Genomic DNA, 20235 nt, shown 5'->3' with positions numbered 1-20235 from the left:
CTGCCAGTCTCCCCCACCTGGGGATCTGTCCTACAATTCCCAAAGAATTCTGCTATTCCCTGAGAGTGGCAAACACACTTTGGTGTGGCATTGGAGGCCAGAGAACACATGCAGGTGGCTAATAGCTGATTAGACAAGTATAGGGATTTTAATTGCACTGTGGAATCCCAGAGTGATTTGGGTCGGGAGGGACCTTAAAAATCATCCCATGGCAGGGACACCAAACCCAGTGTCCAGCCTGGCCTTGGGCACTGCCAGGGATCCAGGGGCAGCCACAGCTGCTCTGGGAATTCTATTCCAAGGAACAATTCCCAATTCCCAATGTCCCATCCATCCCTGCCTCTGTCAGTGAAGCCATTCCCTGTGTCCTGTCCCTCCATCCTTGTCCCCAGTCCCTCTCCAGGCCCTGCCAGGGGCTCTGAGCTCTCCCTGGAGCTTCTCCTCTCCAGGCTGGGCATTCCCAGCTCTCCCAGCCCTGACAGTCTCTTCCTCTTGGATTCCCTCTGTCCCATCCCTTATGTTTTCCTGACTCCATGGCTATTTTTCTCTCTCCTGATGGTTTTACTGCATGGACAGGACACAAGTGTGGGATTGGGAATCATTCCCTGAACCCCCCTGGGGTCACTTTGGGCCGTGCCAATCCTGTGGGATGGCAGCCAAGCCCTGCAGGCTGGGCATGCCCCATTCCCTGAATTCCAGTGAAATATTCCCATTCCCCACATGCAGCACAACATTGCCCAGGTCTGTTTTTCTGTTTTTCTGGCACGGCCACCTCGGTGCTGACCAGGAGCTGTTGTGAGGAGCAGCGAGGCCCTGCTGGCTGATTTTCCATGCAGCACACACAGGAGTGGGATATTCTGGGATCACAGCCCTGACTCATCAGCTGCAGCCGCAGCCAGGAGATGAGGAGCTATTTATTACTGCTCTGCCAGGCTCTCAATGCTTCTGAGCAGCCAGTTCAGTAGGAATTATGTAATTATTCCTCCTGGATGATTCCTCTTACTGCTTTGTAATTCCAAAATTCTCGCAGCACGCTCCTGGATTTTCAGATGAAATCCTGGGAATGACTTAACATGATTCGATCTTCCCTTATTTATGTTTGTTTTGTTTGGCTTTGCACAAATGTCACCTCTTTTTTGGGTTTTTTTTGGGTTTTTTTTGGTGAAACTGTTTTGCTCATCATTTAGTGGTTTGGAAGTTTATAAACAAACGTTTGGGATGAAATCATCTGGCCTTGGAAGCTGGCAGGAGGGGAATTCCATGTAGGAGTTCCCGGCTGGTTGGGTGGGAGAAGGGCTGGATCTGGAGCTGCTGGAGTTGTCCTCGTGCCTCCCAAACTCTGGCTGATCCCAGAGAGGGGTGAGGAGATGCAGGGTTTGTGCTTTGCTCATCCCACAAGTGACAGAAGATTCTTGGCAAACCCTTTTTCCTAAAAAAGAGAGGGAAGTGGGAGTGAAACCCTCTCTGGACCAGGAGCTGGGGGTGCTTGGATAAATATTTCTTAGTTTTAATCCCCAGTAAAAGAGAAAAAAGCCACATTCTTTGATTTATAATCTTAGAACTGTGCTATAAACTCATCACAGCCTGAGTATTCCAAAAGTCACACGGAGGGTGAGCTGGCAGAGCTCTTGGAAAGCTCTAAATCACATTGCATTGTCCAGTTATCTTAGGGAAGTCTATTATTCTTACACTGATCGGGGATAATTTGGCTCTAATCTTTATCCTATGCTCTGTTTTGACTTTGCTGGTCACTTTTATCACTCCCTTAGGAAGAGACATTTAAAGATGGTTTAGCAATGAGTTTGGAAAGAGAGATTAATTCAAAATCTGAAGGTGGTGATGGAATGGGTCTGTCTCAGGTGCATCGTTTGAGCTCCTATTGGCTGTTACAAATAATCAGAGTTTGTTTTTTTTTTTTTCCCCAAGATCATGTAGGATCCCAGAGTGGTTTAGGTTGCAAAAGCCCTCTCAGACCATCGAGTCCAACCTTGCCCCACATCCACAGGGATTTGCATCCCTCCAGGGATGGGACTCCACCCCTGCCCAGCCTGCAGAACCTTTCCATGAAGGAATATCCGAGGTGGATAAGGAAGGAGCCATCCCATTCCCGCTGGTCTCAGAGTCCCTGCTCCCTGCTCTTGTTTTTTGGGAACCATTCCCTCTGCAAGTCCCTTCTCCCAGCTGTGGGATCAGCAGCTCAATGTTCCTGCCCACCTGTGTCCGGCTCCAGAAAGAAAAATCCAGAATCTGGAAGATTTACTGGGACACTGAAGGACAGCTCCATAAAAGAACTCTGGAGAACCCAGAGAATAAATATTGGCTGAAGGAATGGAGGTGTGTGAGTGAAGGCTCCAGGTGGGGCTGTATTCAATGTCCCAGTTTGTCTCAGATCACAAAAGGCCACAGACATTTTTCATCCATAAAGACATTAAATTGTTTGGAGTGGAGGCTGGAAGAACAAGCTGACCCCCTTTTGCTTTGCTGCATCCAAATTGTGCAGTGTAAGAATTATTCCATTAAACTCTACCCTCACTGCTGCTCTCCCAGACCAGTTTAACTCCAGCAATGAAAGCACAGTTGATGACAGGTGGAATATGATGGGTTTATTTCAGATGAAAAGTGTTAAAAAGTGGGTTCTAGCAGGGAAAAAAACAAAAACAAAAAACCAACATGTTTTCCTGAGGAAAATTGTCAAAGCTCTCAGAAATTGTCACCTTGCATGAGATCTGACCAGGCAGCACAGCAGCTGTGGAGGGTGAATTGTGTGAGGCTGACAAAGCTCAGTTCTGCCTCCAGGCTGGGAGGGGCTGGGGCTGCAGGGATCCACAGGCAGGGGGAACATTCCATGGAATCATGGAACCATCCTGTCCCCACCATGCCCTGGCCAGGGCCTTCCCACCTTCAGAGGGAACAATTCCCAATTCCCAATCTCCCATCCATCCCTGCCTCTGGCAGTGAAGCCATTCCCTGTGTCCTGTCCCTCCATCCTTGTCCCCAGTCCCTCTCCAGGCCCTGCCAGGGGCTCTGAGCTCTCCCTGGATCCTTCTCCTCTCCAGGGGAGCCCCCCCAGCTCTCCCAGCCTGGCTCCAGAGGGGCTCCAGCCCTGCAGCAGCTCCTTGGATCTTTCCAGAATCAGAGTTGGAGTTTGTGAGTATTTACCAGCCCTTCATATGACTCCAATAAACTCAGGAATTCCATCCTCCCTCCTAAGAGGTGGAGATTCTCGGGCTGGTGCTGCAGGGCTCCAGGGCTGCCAGCCCAAATCCTGTCTCTGCTTCTCCAAGTTTGTAAATTTGCCTGTCACCTATTTTTATGCAATTTGATATCTTTCCCGTGGCTTCTTTTTCTCTCCTGCTATTAGAGAAGCAAAGGAAAAGCTCTCCTGGGCATGAATGAGGAGCTGTGTAATGGGTTGCAATGGCTCCATCCAAACCATTGTGCTCTGCCTTGTGAATATCTATTTAATCAGTGGTTTTAAAAGAGCTGATTTGTGCTGAGTGATTTTTCTTTCTTAGACTGCAGCAAGAGTCTCATCCTCTTGTGAGGGTGCAGCACAGGCAGTGCAGCTATTCTGGGCTTCAGTGGCCCCACTGAGCCGGGAGGAGGTTCAAGGAGCAGGGATCCACTGAGAGGATTGTGAGGAAGGAGCTCTGCAGGAGCTCTGCTGGGATGAAGCCCCAGTGTCGGAATCTGAGGTATTGATGATCCCGAGGTTGTAGAAAGTCTCTGTCTGTCAGCCCCGCTGCCAAAGCAGAAGCCATAATTGGTCTGTGCTGGTTTCAAGGTTGTTTATTCTGTTTATCTCTAACATGTTCTGCTGCCCTGCCGCAGCTCTGTCCTGCAGGGCAGCGTGTGGGGCTCTGCCCTCAGTGGGATGGTACAAACATTATATACCAAAAATTATGTGTACTATATTTACAATAATGTGCCAATATCTGTCATCTACATTGAACAGTGTGTCCCCAGCCTAAACCAATAGAAAAATGCCAACATCACCAAGAACATGGAGGTAAGGAAGAAGAAGGAGGAAGAACAGGATCAGGCCCACTTTCCTCCATCTTAGAACTCCTGACCCCCCTGTACAAAGTAAAACCCCCCTGTACAGGTGTTAAAACCCCCCTGTACAATACTAAAAAATTTTACCCTCTAATTTGTGACTACTTTTACTATACCATCTAACCCTCTGTGACCGCTTGTTCCACCTTTAAAGTTGGTAATTCATTCCATGGTTCAAACTCAAAATCACAGCTGTTTTCAGCTGCTTGCCAGGGTCTAAAATGCTTCTGACCAAGGCCTGGGACCTCTGAAAATGTCTGAGGGACATTTTGAGTTCCGACACCCCAGGGTTTGGTAACTCAGCCATTCCTCTCAGCCAGGAGCTGGGGTGTGTTTTCTGCTGCACAGATTTGCTGTGCCTCAGGAGTCAGGCCAGCTCTGGGTGTCTGGGAGGCACCCAGCTCTCAGGCCTTGCTGCTGGAGGGAGTTTGTCACCTCTCTGCCACCCCAGCACAGTCACGGGGCGACAGAGCCACCAGCGTGGCCATGGTGACGTTCTCAGGCTGCCTCAGTGGCTTTTTGCTTCCCCCTCATGAGAAAGGATTGGGGTTCATTGTGCCTTTACTCACTGCAGGTACAAATTCAGCCAGAATTTGGGTTTGTGAGTGGTAACAGCACACAGAGAAGCACTGCTGGGTTTGGGCTCAATCCCAGAGAACATTCCTTGCAAGAGCACAATAAAAGCCATCATGGATGTGGTGTGAGCAGCAATAAATGTCTCACCTGAGCAGGGAGAGTCCTGTCCCTGAGCCCTGCCCAAGCTCAGCAGCACCTTGGCATGAGGCAAAGCCCACGTCCTGGCCCAGTGCTCAGCACAGAAGGCTTTGACACCAGGGTTTTGTCACCCTGTCCTTATCTTGTTGCTCCTCACATGATCCCCAGCAGGCCCTGGCTATCTGGGTGGCATTTGCTGTCCCCTGGCTCAGCTCTGTGCTGGGTATTAATAGCCAATGTCACGCTGGGCTCTGCCTGGGGCTATCAGGACAGTCCTGCCTCTGCCTGGTGATGCTTCCCAGAAGCTGTCAGAGCCACCAGCCCCAAAAACTGGCCAGCAGCCAGCCCCAAAAACACAGTGCCACCAACATCTCCTGACCTGAGAACCAGGGCTGGCCCCACAAGGACAAAGGGAGATGGATCCCTGCTGGAGTCACCCCGAGCTGGGACACAGGGACACAGGGACACAGCCAGGTGGGTTTGGAATAACTCAGGGAGAAGCTCTGTAACTCCCTGGGCAGCTGTCCCAGTGCTCTGCCACCCTGAGGGTAAAAACACCCCCTGTTCAGGTGGAATTTGTGGTTTAGGGTATGGCCATTGCTGCTTGTCCTATAGCACCCCTGAGAGGCCTGGCACCATCTATTCCAGCAGCTCCTCCTCAGTTCAGGTGGTCCCAGCTGCTCCTCACTAATTTCAACTGGTTTTTATCAGCTCCTCATTGATTTCTGGTGTTTTCACTAAATCCTCACTAGTTTCAGGTGTTTTTTAGTAGCTCCTCATTAATTTCTGGTGTTTTCACTAAATCCTCACCAGTTTCAGGTGATTTTTACCAGCTCCTCACTAGTTTCAGGTGTTTTTTTATTAGCTCCTCATTAATTTCTGGTGTTTTCACTAAATCCTCACCAGTTTCAGGTGATTTTTACCAGCTCCTCACCAGTTTCAGGTGTTTTGACTAAATCCTCACCAGTTTCAGGTGTTCCTTATCACCTTCTAACTAATTTCAGGTGTTTTCATTAAAGTCTCGCTAATTTCCAGTGTTTTCACTAATCCTCACCAGTTTCAGTTGTTTTCACTAAATCATCACCAATTTCAGGTGTTTTTTATCAGCTCCTCACAAGTTTCAGGTGTTTTCACTAAATCCCCACCAGTTTCAGGTGTTTTTTATCATCTCCTCACTAATTTCATGTGTTTTCACTAAATCCTCATTAATTTCAGGTGTTTTCACTAAATCCTCACTAATTTCAGGTGTTTTTTATCAGCTTTTCACAAGTTTCAGGTGTTTTCACTAAATCCTCACCAGTTTCAGGTGGTTTTGATTAGCTCCTCACTAAATTCAGGTGTTTTCACTAAATCCTCACCAGTTTCAGGTGTTTTTTATCATCTCCTCACTGATTTCAGGTGTTTTCACTAAATCCTCACTGATTTCAGATGTTTTCACTAAATCCTCACCAGTTTCAGCTGTTTTTTATCAGCTCCTCACAAATTCCAGGTATTTTCTCTGCTGTGTTCCAGCAGTGAGCTCCAACATCTCTTTCCCCCAAGGAGTAACCCCTTTCCCTCGCTGCCTCCTGTCCCCAGTCTCACCACACAAATGTTTCCACACAGTGAGTCAATATTTTTAAATGGATCCACTCTGGCCATCGATCACCTCTGCCTGCTCATTCTTCATTAGCTCAGGTCAAGCCCTTTATCAATACCCCGAAACACCCAGGATGGCTCACTTCTCATTAGCTCAGGGATGGAGCTGTAACTGCAATCAGATACAATGATTTTGTGCCAGGCCCACACATTTGTGCTTACTCACACTGCAAACTTCACCTTCTGTGTAATTAAGCATTAATTAATCATAGCAAGTGCTCTGCTCGTATTTATCCCAAATTTCCAAGTGGCTGCTTTGTGTGGTTTGATGCTCCTGGACTTGATGACTTGTTTCAGGTTTTAGTTTTGGGCTGATTTTGCTCAGTGCCCCCACATCTCTTATTTCTTTTGAAAAGCTTCGTGGTTTGGAGGAAGTGACTCCAGAACAGTGATTCCAGCAAATGATTTCCAACATGAAACAGAGCTTCTGAGGGATCATTAATTAAGGAAGATGAAAATGAGCCCTGGAGCAGGTCTGGAGAGGATTTGCAGGTCTAGGGAACATTAACAGTGTTATTAAATGATATTTTAGGTGCCAGCAGAACTCTTATCTGCTTTCACACCAGCGAAATCATCCCAAGAGGATTTGATTTGCTGCCTGACCCCACTGTTTGGCACAAACCACATGAAATGTGCTGCAGGAGGTTTGCCCTGCCTGGATTTTTCCTCACAATCATTCCTTTAAAAGGTTTTGTTCTTGCTGCTCACCACCTCTTACTTCTTCTCCACACTGAAGAAGCTTTTCCGTCTGCTAAATCCAGTTTGCTGTCCTGAGTGATTAAAGCTCGTTGCAAACCGTGTGATTTAACAGCAGAAAATGAAAATCTGGGGTTTAACTTGACCCTCTTTCCCCTGTTTTGTTTTGCAGCTGCCCGAGGAGGAGGGGAGGCGGTGTGGGCAGGCAGAGCTGTCCCTTCCGCCTCACTGGCCTTGGGAAAAATGCAAATTTATGGAAATACTGTCTGGGCTGGCAGGCTTTGTGTTCCCTGGCTCTGCCTGCCCCCGAGCCGGGCTGGGCATTTCACAGAATTGTGGATTATGGAATGGTTTGCATTGGAAGGGATCTTAAAGCTCATCTGCCCTGGCAGGGACACCTCCCACTGTCCCAGGAGCTCCAAGCCCAGTGTCCAGCCTGGCCTTGGGCACTGCCAGGGATCCAGGGGTGCAGGGATCCAGTTGTACCCTCCCAGGGAACAACTCCTTATCCCAAGTCCCTCTGCAGCTTTCCTGGAGCCCCTTTAGGCTCTGGAAGGGCCTTTATGATCTCCCTGGAGCAACGTTCCATGAGTTACACTATTAATCCCACCAGAAACAACATCAAGTCGGTGTTTACCCCCATCACTCCCACAGGAAAGCTGTTCAGTGCTCTGGCTGCTCTCGAGGCACAGATTTCCCTCTGCTTTCCAACCTCACTTTATTGCTGTCCATTTTCTCCCCTCTGGATTTTACACCAGCGCTGTGAGATCCCGTTTCCTTCGTGGCCTTGGCCTGGGGCACTGGTGGCACCCACCCTGTGTGGGGACAGCAGGAACAGCGGGTTCCCTTGCCAGCCAGGCTGAGATCCTCGTGCCAACCCCCTCAGCAGAGCACACGCTCCGTGCCAAGGGGCCAGGACGTTCCATGGCTCTGATTCTCCCTCCAACAGCAGCAGGTGGCAGATGTCATTTCAGTGACACAAATTTCACATTGAGCTTCTGCTGGCCCTGAGGTGATCCATGAGATCCATGAGAAAACATTGCCCTTGGAATGGAATCACATCCGTGGCTCTGACATTTGCTATCACAGTGTCCGCTCCCGTGGAGAAGAAAGATGGGGGGTGAGGCATTTGAGAGATGTATAGCAAAGAAAATTTTGCTGAAATGTACCCAGCTGGATTAATTATTGTTAAAGGCCAAGTCTCCAAAGGATTTAAAGATCTGAATACCATCTTAGGACATTTCGCTGTCTTTTTACTGACAGGCCCCACGGATCCCAATTATGGAGATAAATCCAAAAACCAGGTCAAATAATTATTCCAGGAATCAAGGGGAAAGGCTGGATGCATTTCCGAGCACAGCAGCTTTCCATGTTCACACTGCTGGACTGGGGAATGTAACACATTAGTGCAGGAAATGTGTAAATCTTCCACCTCAAAGGCTGCCTGCTCAGCTCAGGTGAAATGGAAACTCTGTGGTGTCTGTAAGTTGTCACCACGGTTGTCACTTTGTTCCTGTCTCCAGTGTGGTTGACAGCGGATGAGAGGAGCTCTGTGAAGTGGGGCCGGACAAAATGAAGCAGCTCAGAGCTTCCCCCCTGCTTGGAAAGGTAAAAGTGCCTCTGGAGCCGTGCCAGGATCTGTGTGTAAGGGCAGGATGGAATAAAGGCTGGCTCTGGCCAGCAGCATCCCAAAGCTGCTGCTCCTTGTGGATCCTGGAATGCTTTCCTGGTGCTGGAAGCACGGGGCTTTTGTGGGAGGGAGCCTGGAGACCCCTGCTTGGCTCTGGGGAGGAGTTAAGTGCAGGTTGCACTTCAGAGGGGTAGGAGATCCTTGCAGATGCAGCAATAAAAGATGGAATATAGGACTGGAATTCCCCTTCTGTTGCTGGTAATATTCCAGTGGGGGAAAGGCAGGGCTGGACCCCGTGTTCCCACTGGCTGGGTGGAATTACCCTCCCACGCTGGTTCTGGGCAGGGATCAAGGCTTGTTCAGAGGCAGAAGGGCTGGAAGGTGTCCTGGAGCCCCACCAGAAGACACCAGTGTCCCTGTCACACGAGCCAGGCCACCACAGGCAGCCTCCCACGTCCGTGTGCTGTGGATTGGGAGAGACAGTCTGAGAAATGCTACAGGGCTTGGCTGGAGCTGGGAAAGCTGGAAAAGCTGGAGTGACACTGAAGAGAGCAGAGCAGCCAGGCCAGGCTGGGGTGAGCATTCCCTGTGGCTGGAATGGAAACATCTGTGCCATGGGACAGAGCGTGACACGGAGCAGGTGCTGCCAAAATCCCGGGCCTGGGGCACCCTGCTGTCCCTGTGCCACCTGTCCCCAGCCAGGAGCCATCCCAGAACTTCCCAGCAGGGAAAAGGGACAGCTTTGCCCTGGGGAGGCTCAGCTGGGTTCTTCCATGCAGCAAGAGCACAGCTGGTGCTGGGCAGAAACACCTGGAGGTGTCAGAGGCTGTCGGTGCTGCACACAATCCTGGCATGGGCTGGATTGGGAACAACATTCCAGCTCATCCTGGGCACGGCAGGGACATCTCCCACTGTGCCAGGCTGCTCCAAGCTGGCCTTGGGCACTGCCAGGGATCCAGGGGCAGCCCCAGCTGCTCTGGGCACCCTGTGCCACTCATGCCGTGTTATACCTTGGCTGGGTAGGAAGGGAGGCAGCTGCTCCAGCTGGAATATTCTCAGGAGGAAAAACCCTTAGGAAATGGCATTGCTGCCCATGTTGGGAATGATCACACTCACACCCATATGTCTTTCCAAGCCCTGGAAGTAAAAATAGAGGCAGGGTGTCTGCTTTGTTTGACTGTGCCTTGTGTTTTCCAGAGATTAATGGTAGGAAACCATTGGAAGAGGATAAAATAGCCCAGGATGTACATTTGGAGAAATAACAACTGGATTTTAGCAGTCAGGATCTCTTCTCTGGGGGACTTAAAACAACCCCATGATGTTCACTTGTTACAGGATAATGCCCAGCTGCTTATCTGTAGTAAACATTAAAAGGATGAAGTTTTTTGGAACCCTTTGTGCTAAGAGGAATCCAAACTCATTTTTACCTCCCTCTGTGCTTTTCCAGCCATCTCCTGGTGGCTGCTCCAACCCAGCACGGTGCTGGATACAATTCCAGCATTTGCTGTGCAAGCCAGGAGCGTCCCCAGGGTGCTGCTGGATGAATTCTGAGAGCTGTGAGGGCTCTGGGGACTCCTTTTTACCCCGGGGCTCTGCTGAAGGTGGATTTGGGTTGCAGAGGGAGCAGCAGCAGCTCTCAGGTCTGTTTTGGGCTCTGGGAGTGAGCAGGGCAGGGGCTCTGGTTGCTCTGGTTCTGTTGTAGCCACTGAGCAGAACAGAAACAGAGAGAGAATTAAAGTCACAGAATGGTTGGGATTGAAAGAGACCTTAAAGATCATCCAGTGCCACCCCCTGCCAAGGACAGGGTCACCTCCCACCAGCCCAGTTTGCTCCAAGGCCTGTTCGACCTGGCCTTGAACTTCTTTATTCCGAGATTACAAAGTCAAGTAAACACATATTTTTGCTTTTGGATACATGCAGAGGCTTAATGATGTGTTTAGCAGCAGCTGACAGCTCCTGTTACCAGCACTTCAGTCAGTGCCTGTGCCAGGCAGCTGTGGCAGTGCTGGGAGGGGCTGCAGGGGCTGCTGCCCTTGTGTGGGGACACAGTTTGGCTTCAGTGGCACCTTAAAAATCATCCCATTCCACCCCTGCCATGGCAGGGACACCTCCCACTGTCCCAGCAGCTCCAGCCCCAGTGTCCAACCTGGCCTGGGCACTGCCAGGGATCCAGGGGCAGCCACAGCTGCTCTGGGAATTCCATCCCAGGGAACAATTCCCAATTCCCAATCTCCCATCCATCCCTGCCTCTGGCAGTGAAGCCATTCCCTGTGTCCTGTCCCTCCATCCTTGTCCCCAGTCCCTCTCCAGGCCCTGCCAGGGGCTCTGAGCTTTCCCTGGATCCTTCTCCTCTCCAGGGGAGCCCCCCCAGCTCTCCCAGCCTGGCTCCAGAGGGGCTCCAGCCCTGCAGCAGCTCCGGGGGTCCCTCTGGGCTCTCTCCAGCAGCTCCAGCTCCTGCTGATGTTGGCCCAGGGCTGGGGCAGCTCCCCAGGTGGGGTCTCACCTGAATAAAAGTCAGGAACCACATGAGGGACAAAGCCAGCAGAGGGATTTGAACTTTTTAGGAGTTCCTAAGAGTAGCAGTGGGAGAAGGTCGGGAGGGAAGAAGGTCAGTAGTGCCTGTGGGGCTGTGGGCTGTCACCAGGGGAGCCCTGTGCCCCTGCCAGCGCTCTGCCCAACTCCATGTGTCCCATCCTGGGCCATTTAGTGCTGATGGTTTCAAGCACAGCCCTTTCCACATGGGGGATTATTCAGGAAAAGCAGCAAGCTGTTGGGATAATGGGGAGCAGGTGCACTGCATTAGAGAGCGGCCAGGCAGTGGAAGGAACAGCATTTTCCCTTTTTGTTTTAGGAATCCTGAGGGATGTCTTGGTGAGACTCACAAATCTCAAAAAGGAGCTTTATAATTAACAAAGTCTGCCCAAACCTCTGGAAATATTTTGGAAACATTTGATACCATGAAGGTGGTACTGTAGCTGGGAGATGGGGAGTAATGTCCTCAGGAATACTCTGGGAAGGCAAAGCAGATGGTGAACCTTCTTGGAGAGTCAGTGCTATCATCCTCGGGAAAAGTGTAAATTCCCAACATAAACAAAAATCCCTGAGCCTGCCTGCTCTGCTGGGCTGGAATGTGTTTGTGTTTCGTACTCCAGAGCAAACTGTGGGGCTGTGTGGCTCTCATGGAAACCACTTGACTGGCAATGACGACTCAAATGCCTCTGAATTGCATCCAAACCGTGGCACATTCCTATTTCTCAGGCTTTTTGCCAAATTTTGCCACGTTCCAAGGCTACTGGTGGGCAATGCCAATCCAGGGACATCAGTTCCTGAAGCTGGTGAAGGGTCTGGAGTGGAAATATGAGGAACAGCTGAGGGCACTGGTTTTGTTCCTCCTGGAAGAGACTGAGGGGAGCCTCACTAGGATCTGCAGTGGAATAAATCACCATTTATTCTCTCTGTGACCAGTGACAGGATCCCAGGGAATGGCTGGAGCTGTGTCAGGGGAGGTTTGGCTTGGATTTTGGGCAAGGTTCTTCTCCCAGAGGGTGCAGGCACTGCCCAGATCCCCAGGGAGGAGCTGCAGGAGGTTGGCCAGCGCTGCCAGGGGTGCCCAGGGTGGGATTTGGGGTGTCTGTAGGGCAGCAGATGGTCCCTGTGAGTCGCTTCCAGCTCGGGAGTTCTCTGCTCTGTGGTTGGTACAGTGGCACTGCAGCATTTGAGCAGCTGGGGCTGCTGCTGTGAATTCTCTTTGTTTGCAGAGTGACGCAGGAGCCTCGCTGTGTTTAAAAAGGATTTCTCCTGCCTCGCCACTCTCTGCTCATTGCCCTGCTCAGGTCCAGGCCCGGTGCCTGCTCACAGCTAACTCCTGCCATCTGCTGTCTCCTTCCCTCTCCTTCCCTGGGATGCTGCTGGCTTCTTTTGGGATGCAGAGCATCAGGAGTGGAGCTTTATATGAAAAAATAAAATACTTATTTTGCAATCAAATTCTATCTGGCCAGCCACAAGGAAAGAGCAGAGCCGAGCCTGGGGTTGGCACCAGGAGTCAGCCTCAGCAGAGGTTTCCCTCCATGCCCACACACCTCCATCCTGGCACAAGCGGTTTTTATAGGGAAAATTCCACCTGAGGCCAAGATTTCAGTAATCAGTATTTTCTTCTGTTCAAAGTCCATATGTTAATAAGATTTTCTTTTTTGGTGATGAGGGAGAACAATTCAGTGTCTGGAGTTTGTTGAATCCTTGATGAAATTTACGGGAATTCGGGATCGCTGCATTCACATGGATCTGCCTGAGGATTTCCATGATTTCCATCTCGGGTCATTCACAGGAACGATCAGCACCTGGGGTTCCCATATCTCCGTACCCATACCTTCTTTCTTGTAAATCAGTTTCCAAAATACACCTGCGAGGGTGGGGGGAATCCTAATACAAACGTGTATACTCTAACAAATACTCAATATCACATATATCATATTAGAAATGGCACAAATTATATCTACTACACATAACAGGGGGCACCCAGGGAAAGGCACCTTCCTTCCCAGCTCCTCGCTGAGGGACAGGACTGCCTGGGATGCTGCAGTCACCTGGCAAAGATCTCCAAGATTACCAAATCCATCCATTCCCACCGCTCACCATGTCCACATTCACATGGCTTTAAATCCCTCCAGGAATGGAGACTCCACCATTGTCAGAATCTGAGGTATTGATGATTCCCAGATTGCAGAAAGTCTCTGTCTGTCAGCCCCACTGCCAAAGCAGAAGCCATAATTGGTCTGTGCTGGTTTCAAGGTTGTTTATTCTGTTTATCTCTAACATGTTCTGCTGCCCTGCCGCAGCTCTGTCCTGCAGGGCAGCGTGTGGGGCTCTGCCCTCAGTGGGATGGTACAAACATTAAATACCACAAACTACCTGTGCTGGATTTACAATAACGTGCCAATATCTGTCACCTACGTTGGACAGTGTGTCCCCAGCCTGAACCAACAGAAAAATGCCAACACCACAGTGAAACATGGAGGGCATGAAGAAGGAGAAAAAGGACAAGGCACACCCAATTTCCTCCATCTTGTCCCCTTTGGACCCCTAATCTAGAATCCTAAAATTTTACTTTTGCACCCATGCCACACTTAATTATTACTTATATCAAACCCTCAGAGCTTGTAATTGATCCTGTAAGATTGAAAACTCTTTTCCATGGACAGAGATCACAGCCAGTGTCTCTGGGGGCTCTGTCCAGGGGGGTTCCTGACCCCTGCCAGGGTCCCAGGGCAGCCAGAGGGAAGCCCTGGATTCCCACACACCGCTGCCCTGGCATCTCTTCTGGAGCTGCTGTCACCTTTCCTCCTCTGGAGCCTGTTTGACTCTGGCAGGGCTCAATTCCCTGGAATCCCTTGGTAGAGAGAGTGTCCAGCACTGGGAAATGTTGATAAATAAATCTGACAACACGGATTGGAGGCAGGCAGGGAATGCTGGCAGCTTCCACATGTCCTAGAGAGAACTCTTAGGGAGACAGGGATTTCTGAAGGATTTATAGGGACCTTGGATATCAAATTTCTGGCCCATATGTTTAGATAACACAATTATATCACAAATGGGGTGTCTCGCTGTGAGTGCTGTTACTTGAGGATAAACTGGAAAGGAAATTTTGGGGGTTTTTGTGCTTTGTACTCTGTCGTTCCTATTTTTAAGCTGGCAAATGCAGCTTTTTCCCTACTTGGACAAAGCCTATGGGGTATGAAACTTTGGAGAGGACCTCACAGTCTGTGCAGTGTTCTGAACACGGTGATGAAGTTCTTCCAGCAGAGCTCAGCAGATAACTTCCAATAGACAAAAATCAGTGGGAAATGCAGCTTTGAGAGGGCAACTTTACAATGCCATTGCAGTTCTTACCAATTCCAGCAAATGTTTGTTTGGGGGATACTTTTGGCATCAGGACACAGTTCCAGGTGGGTGTTGTGCAAACCAGGAGTAACTGGTGACAAACACAAGGTTGAACTCTTGCTCTGTGTATCTCAGGTCACATTTTCCTAATGTTGGATCATCCAAGGGGAACATTTTCCCATATTCTAGTTCTTGTACCTATTAAAAAGCAGTGACAGGAGAGTTATTTCTGGGTTTTGGGGATCTTGCTCACAGCCTGTACCTCTGGGAGTGCCTGTTCACTCCTAGCAGAGGTAACTCCAAACTCTGGGATCAGTCATTTTTTGGGGAATTTTCTGTTAACTTCTGGCTGAGCACATGGGTGGCTGAGTGCTGGATCAAGGCCAAGGAAAAAGAGCCTGAGGAGCACATTGAACTTGAGGAAAAGAATAAAATCACTTTTCAACCACGTAATCCGTACAGCAGCATTTCAGGTGCTGGGACGGGGAACACGGGAAGCAGCAGGAGCTGGAGCAGCCATGGTGTTCCCAGCTGGGCATTGGTGTGCCAGGCTTCTCACCAAGGCAGCCTGAGTGTGTCCAGCTCATCCCAGTGATGTAGAAACCTGGAAAACCTGCAGGATGGTGATGGAGCCGTGCTGAGGTGACACGGTGGGAACTGGGCTGATGTGACATGGTGGGATCCATGCTGAGGTGACACGATGATAGAACCCTGCTGAGGTGACATGGTGGGAACTGGGCTGATGTGACATGGTGGGATCCATGCTGGGGTGATACAGTGAGAGCCGTGCTGAGGTGACACGGTGATAGAACCGTGCTGAGGTGACACGGTGACAGAACCATGCTGAGGTGACACAGTGACAGAGCCGTGCTGAGGTGACACGGTGATAGAGCCATGCTGAGGTGACACAGTGGAACCGTGCTGAGGTGACACGGTGATAAAGCTGTGCTGAGGTGACACAGTGAGAGCTGTGCTGAGGTGACACGGTGATAGAGCCGTGCTGAGGTGACACGGTGATAAGAGCCATGCTGAGGTGACACGGTGATAGAACCGTGCTGAGGTGACACGGTGATAGAGCCGTGCTGAGGTGACACGGTGGAACCCTGCTGAGGTGACACAGTGGAACCCTACTGAGGTGACACGGTGGAACCCTGCTGAGGTGACACAGTGATAGAGCCGTGCTGAGGTGACACAGTGATAGAACCCCGCTGAGGTGACATGGTGGAACCCCGCTGAGGTGACACGTGCCCCACAAGCCCTCTTGCAGCCCAGCGTGACCCGCGGTCTGTGTTCCCTTGGCAGCTTCGACGTGGAGAATGGCCCGTCGCCGGGGCGCAGCCCGCTGGACCCGCAGGCCAGCTCCTCCTCGGGCCTCGTCCTGCACACGACGTTCCCGGGCCACAGCCAGCGCCGCGAGTCCTTCCTCTACCGATCCGACAGCGACTACGACCTCTCACCAAAGACCATGTCCAGGAACTCCTCCCTCCCGAGCGAACAGTAAGCACCACCTCACCTTGTGGTTTACACTGAGAGCTTTCTGTGCTGCTCTGATCCTCAGAGCTCTGCTGAGGGGAGCTTCTGCTCCTCTTTCGGAACACATGTCATAGCTGGAATGCACAAAACAGGTGCTGATCCAACATCCGCTCCCACCCCATCTCTTAAATATTCCTATTTTCTCCAGAATTTGGCAGAAAAGCTTTCAAAGCCGTATCCTGGAATAACAGAAGCTGTGCTGTACTTTTATTTACAGTATTACTGTACCCCATCCTGTTTTGGGGGCTGTTCCCTAGAATCGAGTGGAAAATGAGCTGAGCTTGAAAGGATTGATACCCACAGAGTGTCCTGGATTCCCAGCCCCTTATTTTGAAAGGCACATTTACGTTTTGAAGTGGCCATTAAGCTGTAAAAAAAGTGCTCGTTAAACAAAGTTGAGCTGTTGCAAAAGTTTAGTCACAGAATGGAAATCTGTATACTAGCCAGATCCATGAGTATTCTGAGGGAAAATGAGTCGAAACGGAGTAAATATTTATTGAAGGAATCACTCCAAATTATGCAAATAGTGTTTCGTGTAAACGGTGGGTTATAACAATTCCCAGCAGTGTGCTGGGGTGGGGGAATCCCATCATTTTCCCCGAATTCATGGCTGGCTGTAGCTGAAGTGTCCATCCACCATGGGCATCGAGGCTCTGTTAGCACTTGGGACAGTCTCCATCAGTGTGGAAACAATTTTAATTAAATTTAGTTTTAATGGCGCTGATACCCGAGTGAGGACGAGGGAATGACCTCTGGCAGCACAGCAGGGCAGATTCCTCTTTGGAGGGGTCCAGCACTGGTGGAGAACTCTCCAGAGGGTCCTGTGGCAGCCTGGAGCTGACTCTGCTGCCCTTGCTCAGTACATCCTGTTGTTAATTATGGGATTAAGAACAGAATTGACCAAACGTTGCTTGTAAGAGTGCCTAAAGGGGCTCCAAGAGAGCTGGAGAGGTACTTGGGAGAAGAGATGGAGGGACAGGACAAGAGGGAATGGCTGTGAGCTGAAAGCAAGTAGATTTAGATGGATATTGGGAAGGAATTCCTGGCTGGGAGGGTGGGCAGGCCCTGGCACAGGATGCACCGAGTGGCTGTGGATTCCTGGAAATGTCCAAGGCCAGGCTGGATGGGGTTTGGATCCACCTGGGGTGCTGGAAGGTGTCCCTGCCCATGGCAGGGGTGGGACTGGATGGGCTTTAAGCCAAACCCAAACCTTTCAATGATTCTATACCCTGCCATCTCTCAGTTAGGTAAATCATACAGAGTGTTCCAATACACGCACAAGTACCATAACTAATACCAAAAAGAAAAAGGGAGGAAAAAAAAAGTCCCTCTTATTGCTGGCAGTGCTGTATTTTGCTCACAACTTCTGCTCAAATCTTCCATGATGAAAACAGCCGAACAAAACCCGGCGTCTGAACAAGGTTAGAGACGGAGACAGAGATCAACAAAAGCCAGGAAATTCAAAGGTGACCTTTCCCCGCACCACTACGGTTGGTTTTTTTCCACCGCCGTGCAAGCGTGAGCCTTAACTTTTGAATTTCCTGGCATTTATTGCCTGGCGTTCCCAGTCCGAATGCTCACTCCAGCCAGTTGTTTTGGATATACACGGTGACCTTTCCGTTAGGAACAAGCTTTTATGTGGTGTTAACTAAATGCTCCGTGGGTACGTCCATGAGGAAAACCCCTTTGGCAAAACGCTCTTTCCCTGCGGTGAATTTCACTGTTTGAAGGTAAATTTGTACAGCAATTTATACATTTTTCTCCATTTTTCCTTAGGCATGGCGACGACCTGATCGTCACACCTTTCGCCCAGGTGAGTTGGTGGCATATTGGCCTCTAAAACAGTTTTTCTAAGGCATTAAAGTGGAGAAGGTGACACATGCGGTTTTGTCTCCCTCAGGTGCTGGCCAGCCTAAGAAGCGTGAGGAACAACTTCACGCTTCTCACCAATTTACATGGCACCTCCAACAAGTAAGCCTGGCTTTTTAATCTCCTTTCGTGTACAAGAGGAGCCGGCGGGGCCTGGGAGCGGCGGGGCCCGGGAGCGGCGGCCACGGTGCCTCAGGCTCCGCCATGGCCCCACGGCCCCACCATGGCCTCACGGCCCCGCCATGGCCTCACGGTCCCGCCATGGCCCCACGGCCCCACCATGGCCTCACGGTCCCGCCATGGCCTCACGGTCCCGCTGCGGTTTGCGCGGGACGCCAGGGGGCGCTGTCTGCCCTCCCCTCATGGCGTCCGTCCCCTCATCCCCTCACGCTTTCATCCCGTCATTCCCTCACCCCTCATTCCCTCACTGCCTCATCCTCTCGTCCCCTCACGCTCTCATCTTGTCATTCCCTCACCACTTATTCCCTCACTGCCATCCATCCCCTCATCCCCTCACGCTCTCATCCCGTCATTCCCTCACCTCCATCCATCCCCTCATCCCCTCATGCTCTCGTCCTGTCTTTCCCTTACCCCTCATTCCCTCACCGCCATCCATCCCCTCATCCCCTCACGCTCTCATCCTGTTTTTCCCTCACCACTTATTCCCTCACTGACGGCCATCCCCTCATCCCCTCATGCTCTCATCTTGTCATTCCCTCACCGCCGTCCATCCCCTCATCCCCTCACGCTCTCATCTTGTCATTCCCTCACCCCTCATTCCCTCACCGACGTCCATCCCCTCATCCTCTCACGCTCTCATCCTGGAATTCCCTCACTGCTCATTCCCTCACTGCCTTGTCCTCTTGTCCCCTCATCCCTTCATCCTCTCATCCCCTCGCCCCTTATCTGTTCATCCCCTCGTCCCCTCACTCCCTCGTCCCCTCATCCTCTCATCCCCTCATCTCTTCATCCCTTTGTCCCCTCTTCTCTTCATCCCCTCACTCCCTCGTCCCCTCATCCTCTCATCCCCTCATCTCTTCATCTCTTCATCCCTTCATCCCCTCATCCCCTCATCCCCTCACTCCCTCATCCCTTCATTCCCTCACCCCTCATCACCTCATCTCCTCATCCCTTCATCCCCTCATCCCTCAGGTCCTCCCTGAGCCGAGGAGCAAGCATTGTGGTTCATCTTGTGTGATGTCCACTATGAATCATGGGGGCACTTTTGGGCCCCACACCACCAAAAAAACCATTGAGGGGTTGGAGAGTGAGAAGGAAATGGATCTGGGGAAGGGTCTGGAGCCCCAGGAGAGGCTTGAGGGCTTGGAAGGGGCTCAGCCTGGAGCAAAGGAGGCTCAGGGGGCCCTTCTGGCTCTGCACAGCTCCTGCCAGGAGGGGACAGCCGGGGGGTCGGGCTCTGCTCCAGGAACAGGGACAGGAGGAGAGGGAGCAGCCCCAGGCTGGGCCAGAGATAGTTTATTTGAGTATTAGGAAGAATTTCTTCACAGAAAGGGTTCTCCAGGCCTGGCACAGCTGCCCAGGGCAGGGGTGGAATCCCCATGCCAGGAGGGATTTAAAATCCCTGTGGATGTGGCACTTTGAATGGGGCAGTGCTGGCCTTGGCAGTGCTGGGTTGGACTTGGTGATCTCAGAGGTCTCTGTCAACCTAAACAATTTCCTTGATCTTCATCACGTGGCCACCTTGGCTATCCCAGGCATTCTATAATGGTCCTGCCCTGCATTTCCACCGCTGCTTCTCAGAGCAATAATAATCCCAGAACTGTCCGAGCTGGAAGGGATCCAGCAGAATCAAGTCCAACTCTTAGCTGGCCACAGAGGGATCAAAGCCCCAAACTTGGTGTTATCAGCACCAGGCTCTACCCAACAGAACCAGCCTCACGTGAGTTGTTCCTGGCCAAAGGGCAGATGTCAGGGGGGGCACCCCAAAGCTGGGGCTCTGGGGACAACAAGGATTTCCCAGCAGCAGCATCCTGGAGCTCAGCTGCGAGAGGGCTGCCCAGAGAACTGCATCCCACATCACTTCCTCTGACACTGATTGCTCTGAAGGAGGAAGGTGATGCACTCAGGAGGAGGATGTTGTTTTTCCTACCTGCTGAACAGGAGAAACCAAACAAACTCCTCTTTACGCCTTTGTCCAGAACCACCGTTTCCCCTTGGCTATTTATACCGAGCCTGTCACCGTCATCCTCCGGCCTGCTGGG

The 20235-nt window shown here is 51.0% G+C and overlaps 1 protein-coding gene across 3 annotated transcripts in view; it reads left to right on the top strand.

The window, feature by feature from the left end:
• Positions 1 to 20235, top strand: part of PDE4B (phosphodiesterase 4B) — a 174225-nt gene that overhangs the window by 98237 nt on the left and 55753 nt on the right. For all 3 annotated transcript variants that reach the window (XM_030278531.4, XM_030278532.4, XM_030278533.4), the window contains 3 exons: positions 15914 to 16108; positions 17921 to 17957; positions 18045 to 18115. In XM_030278531.4, the coding sequence (XP_030134391.4) occupies positions 15914 to 16108; positions 17921 to 17957; positions 18045 to 18115 (303 nt within the window). The remainder of the gene's footprint in view (positions 1 to 15913; positions 16109 to 17920; positions 17958 to 18044; positions 18116 to 20235) is intronic.

Source organism: Taeniopygia guttata, chromosome 8 (assembly GCF_048771995.1).
Source record: "Taeniopygia guttata chromosome 8, bTaeGut7.mat, whole genome shotgun sequence".
In the NCBI taxonomy this organism is placed as follows: Eukaryota; Metazoa; Chordata; class Aves; order Passeriformes; family Estrildidae; genus Taeniopygia; species Taeniopygia guttata.
This window is presented reverse-complemented; position numbering and strand designations above follow the sequence as displayed.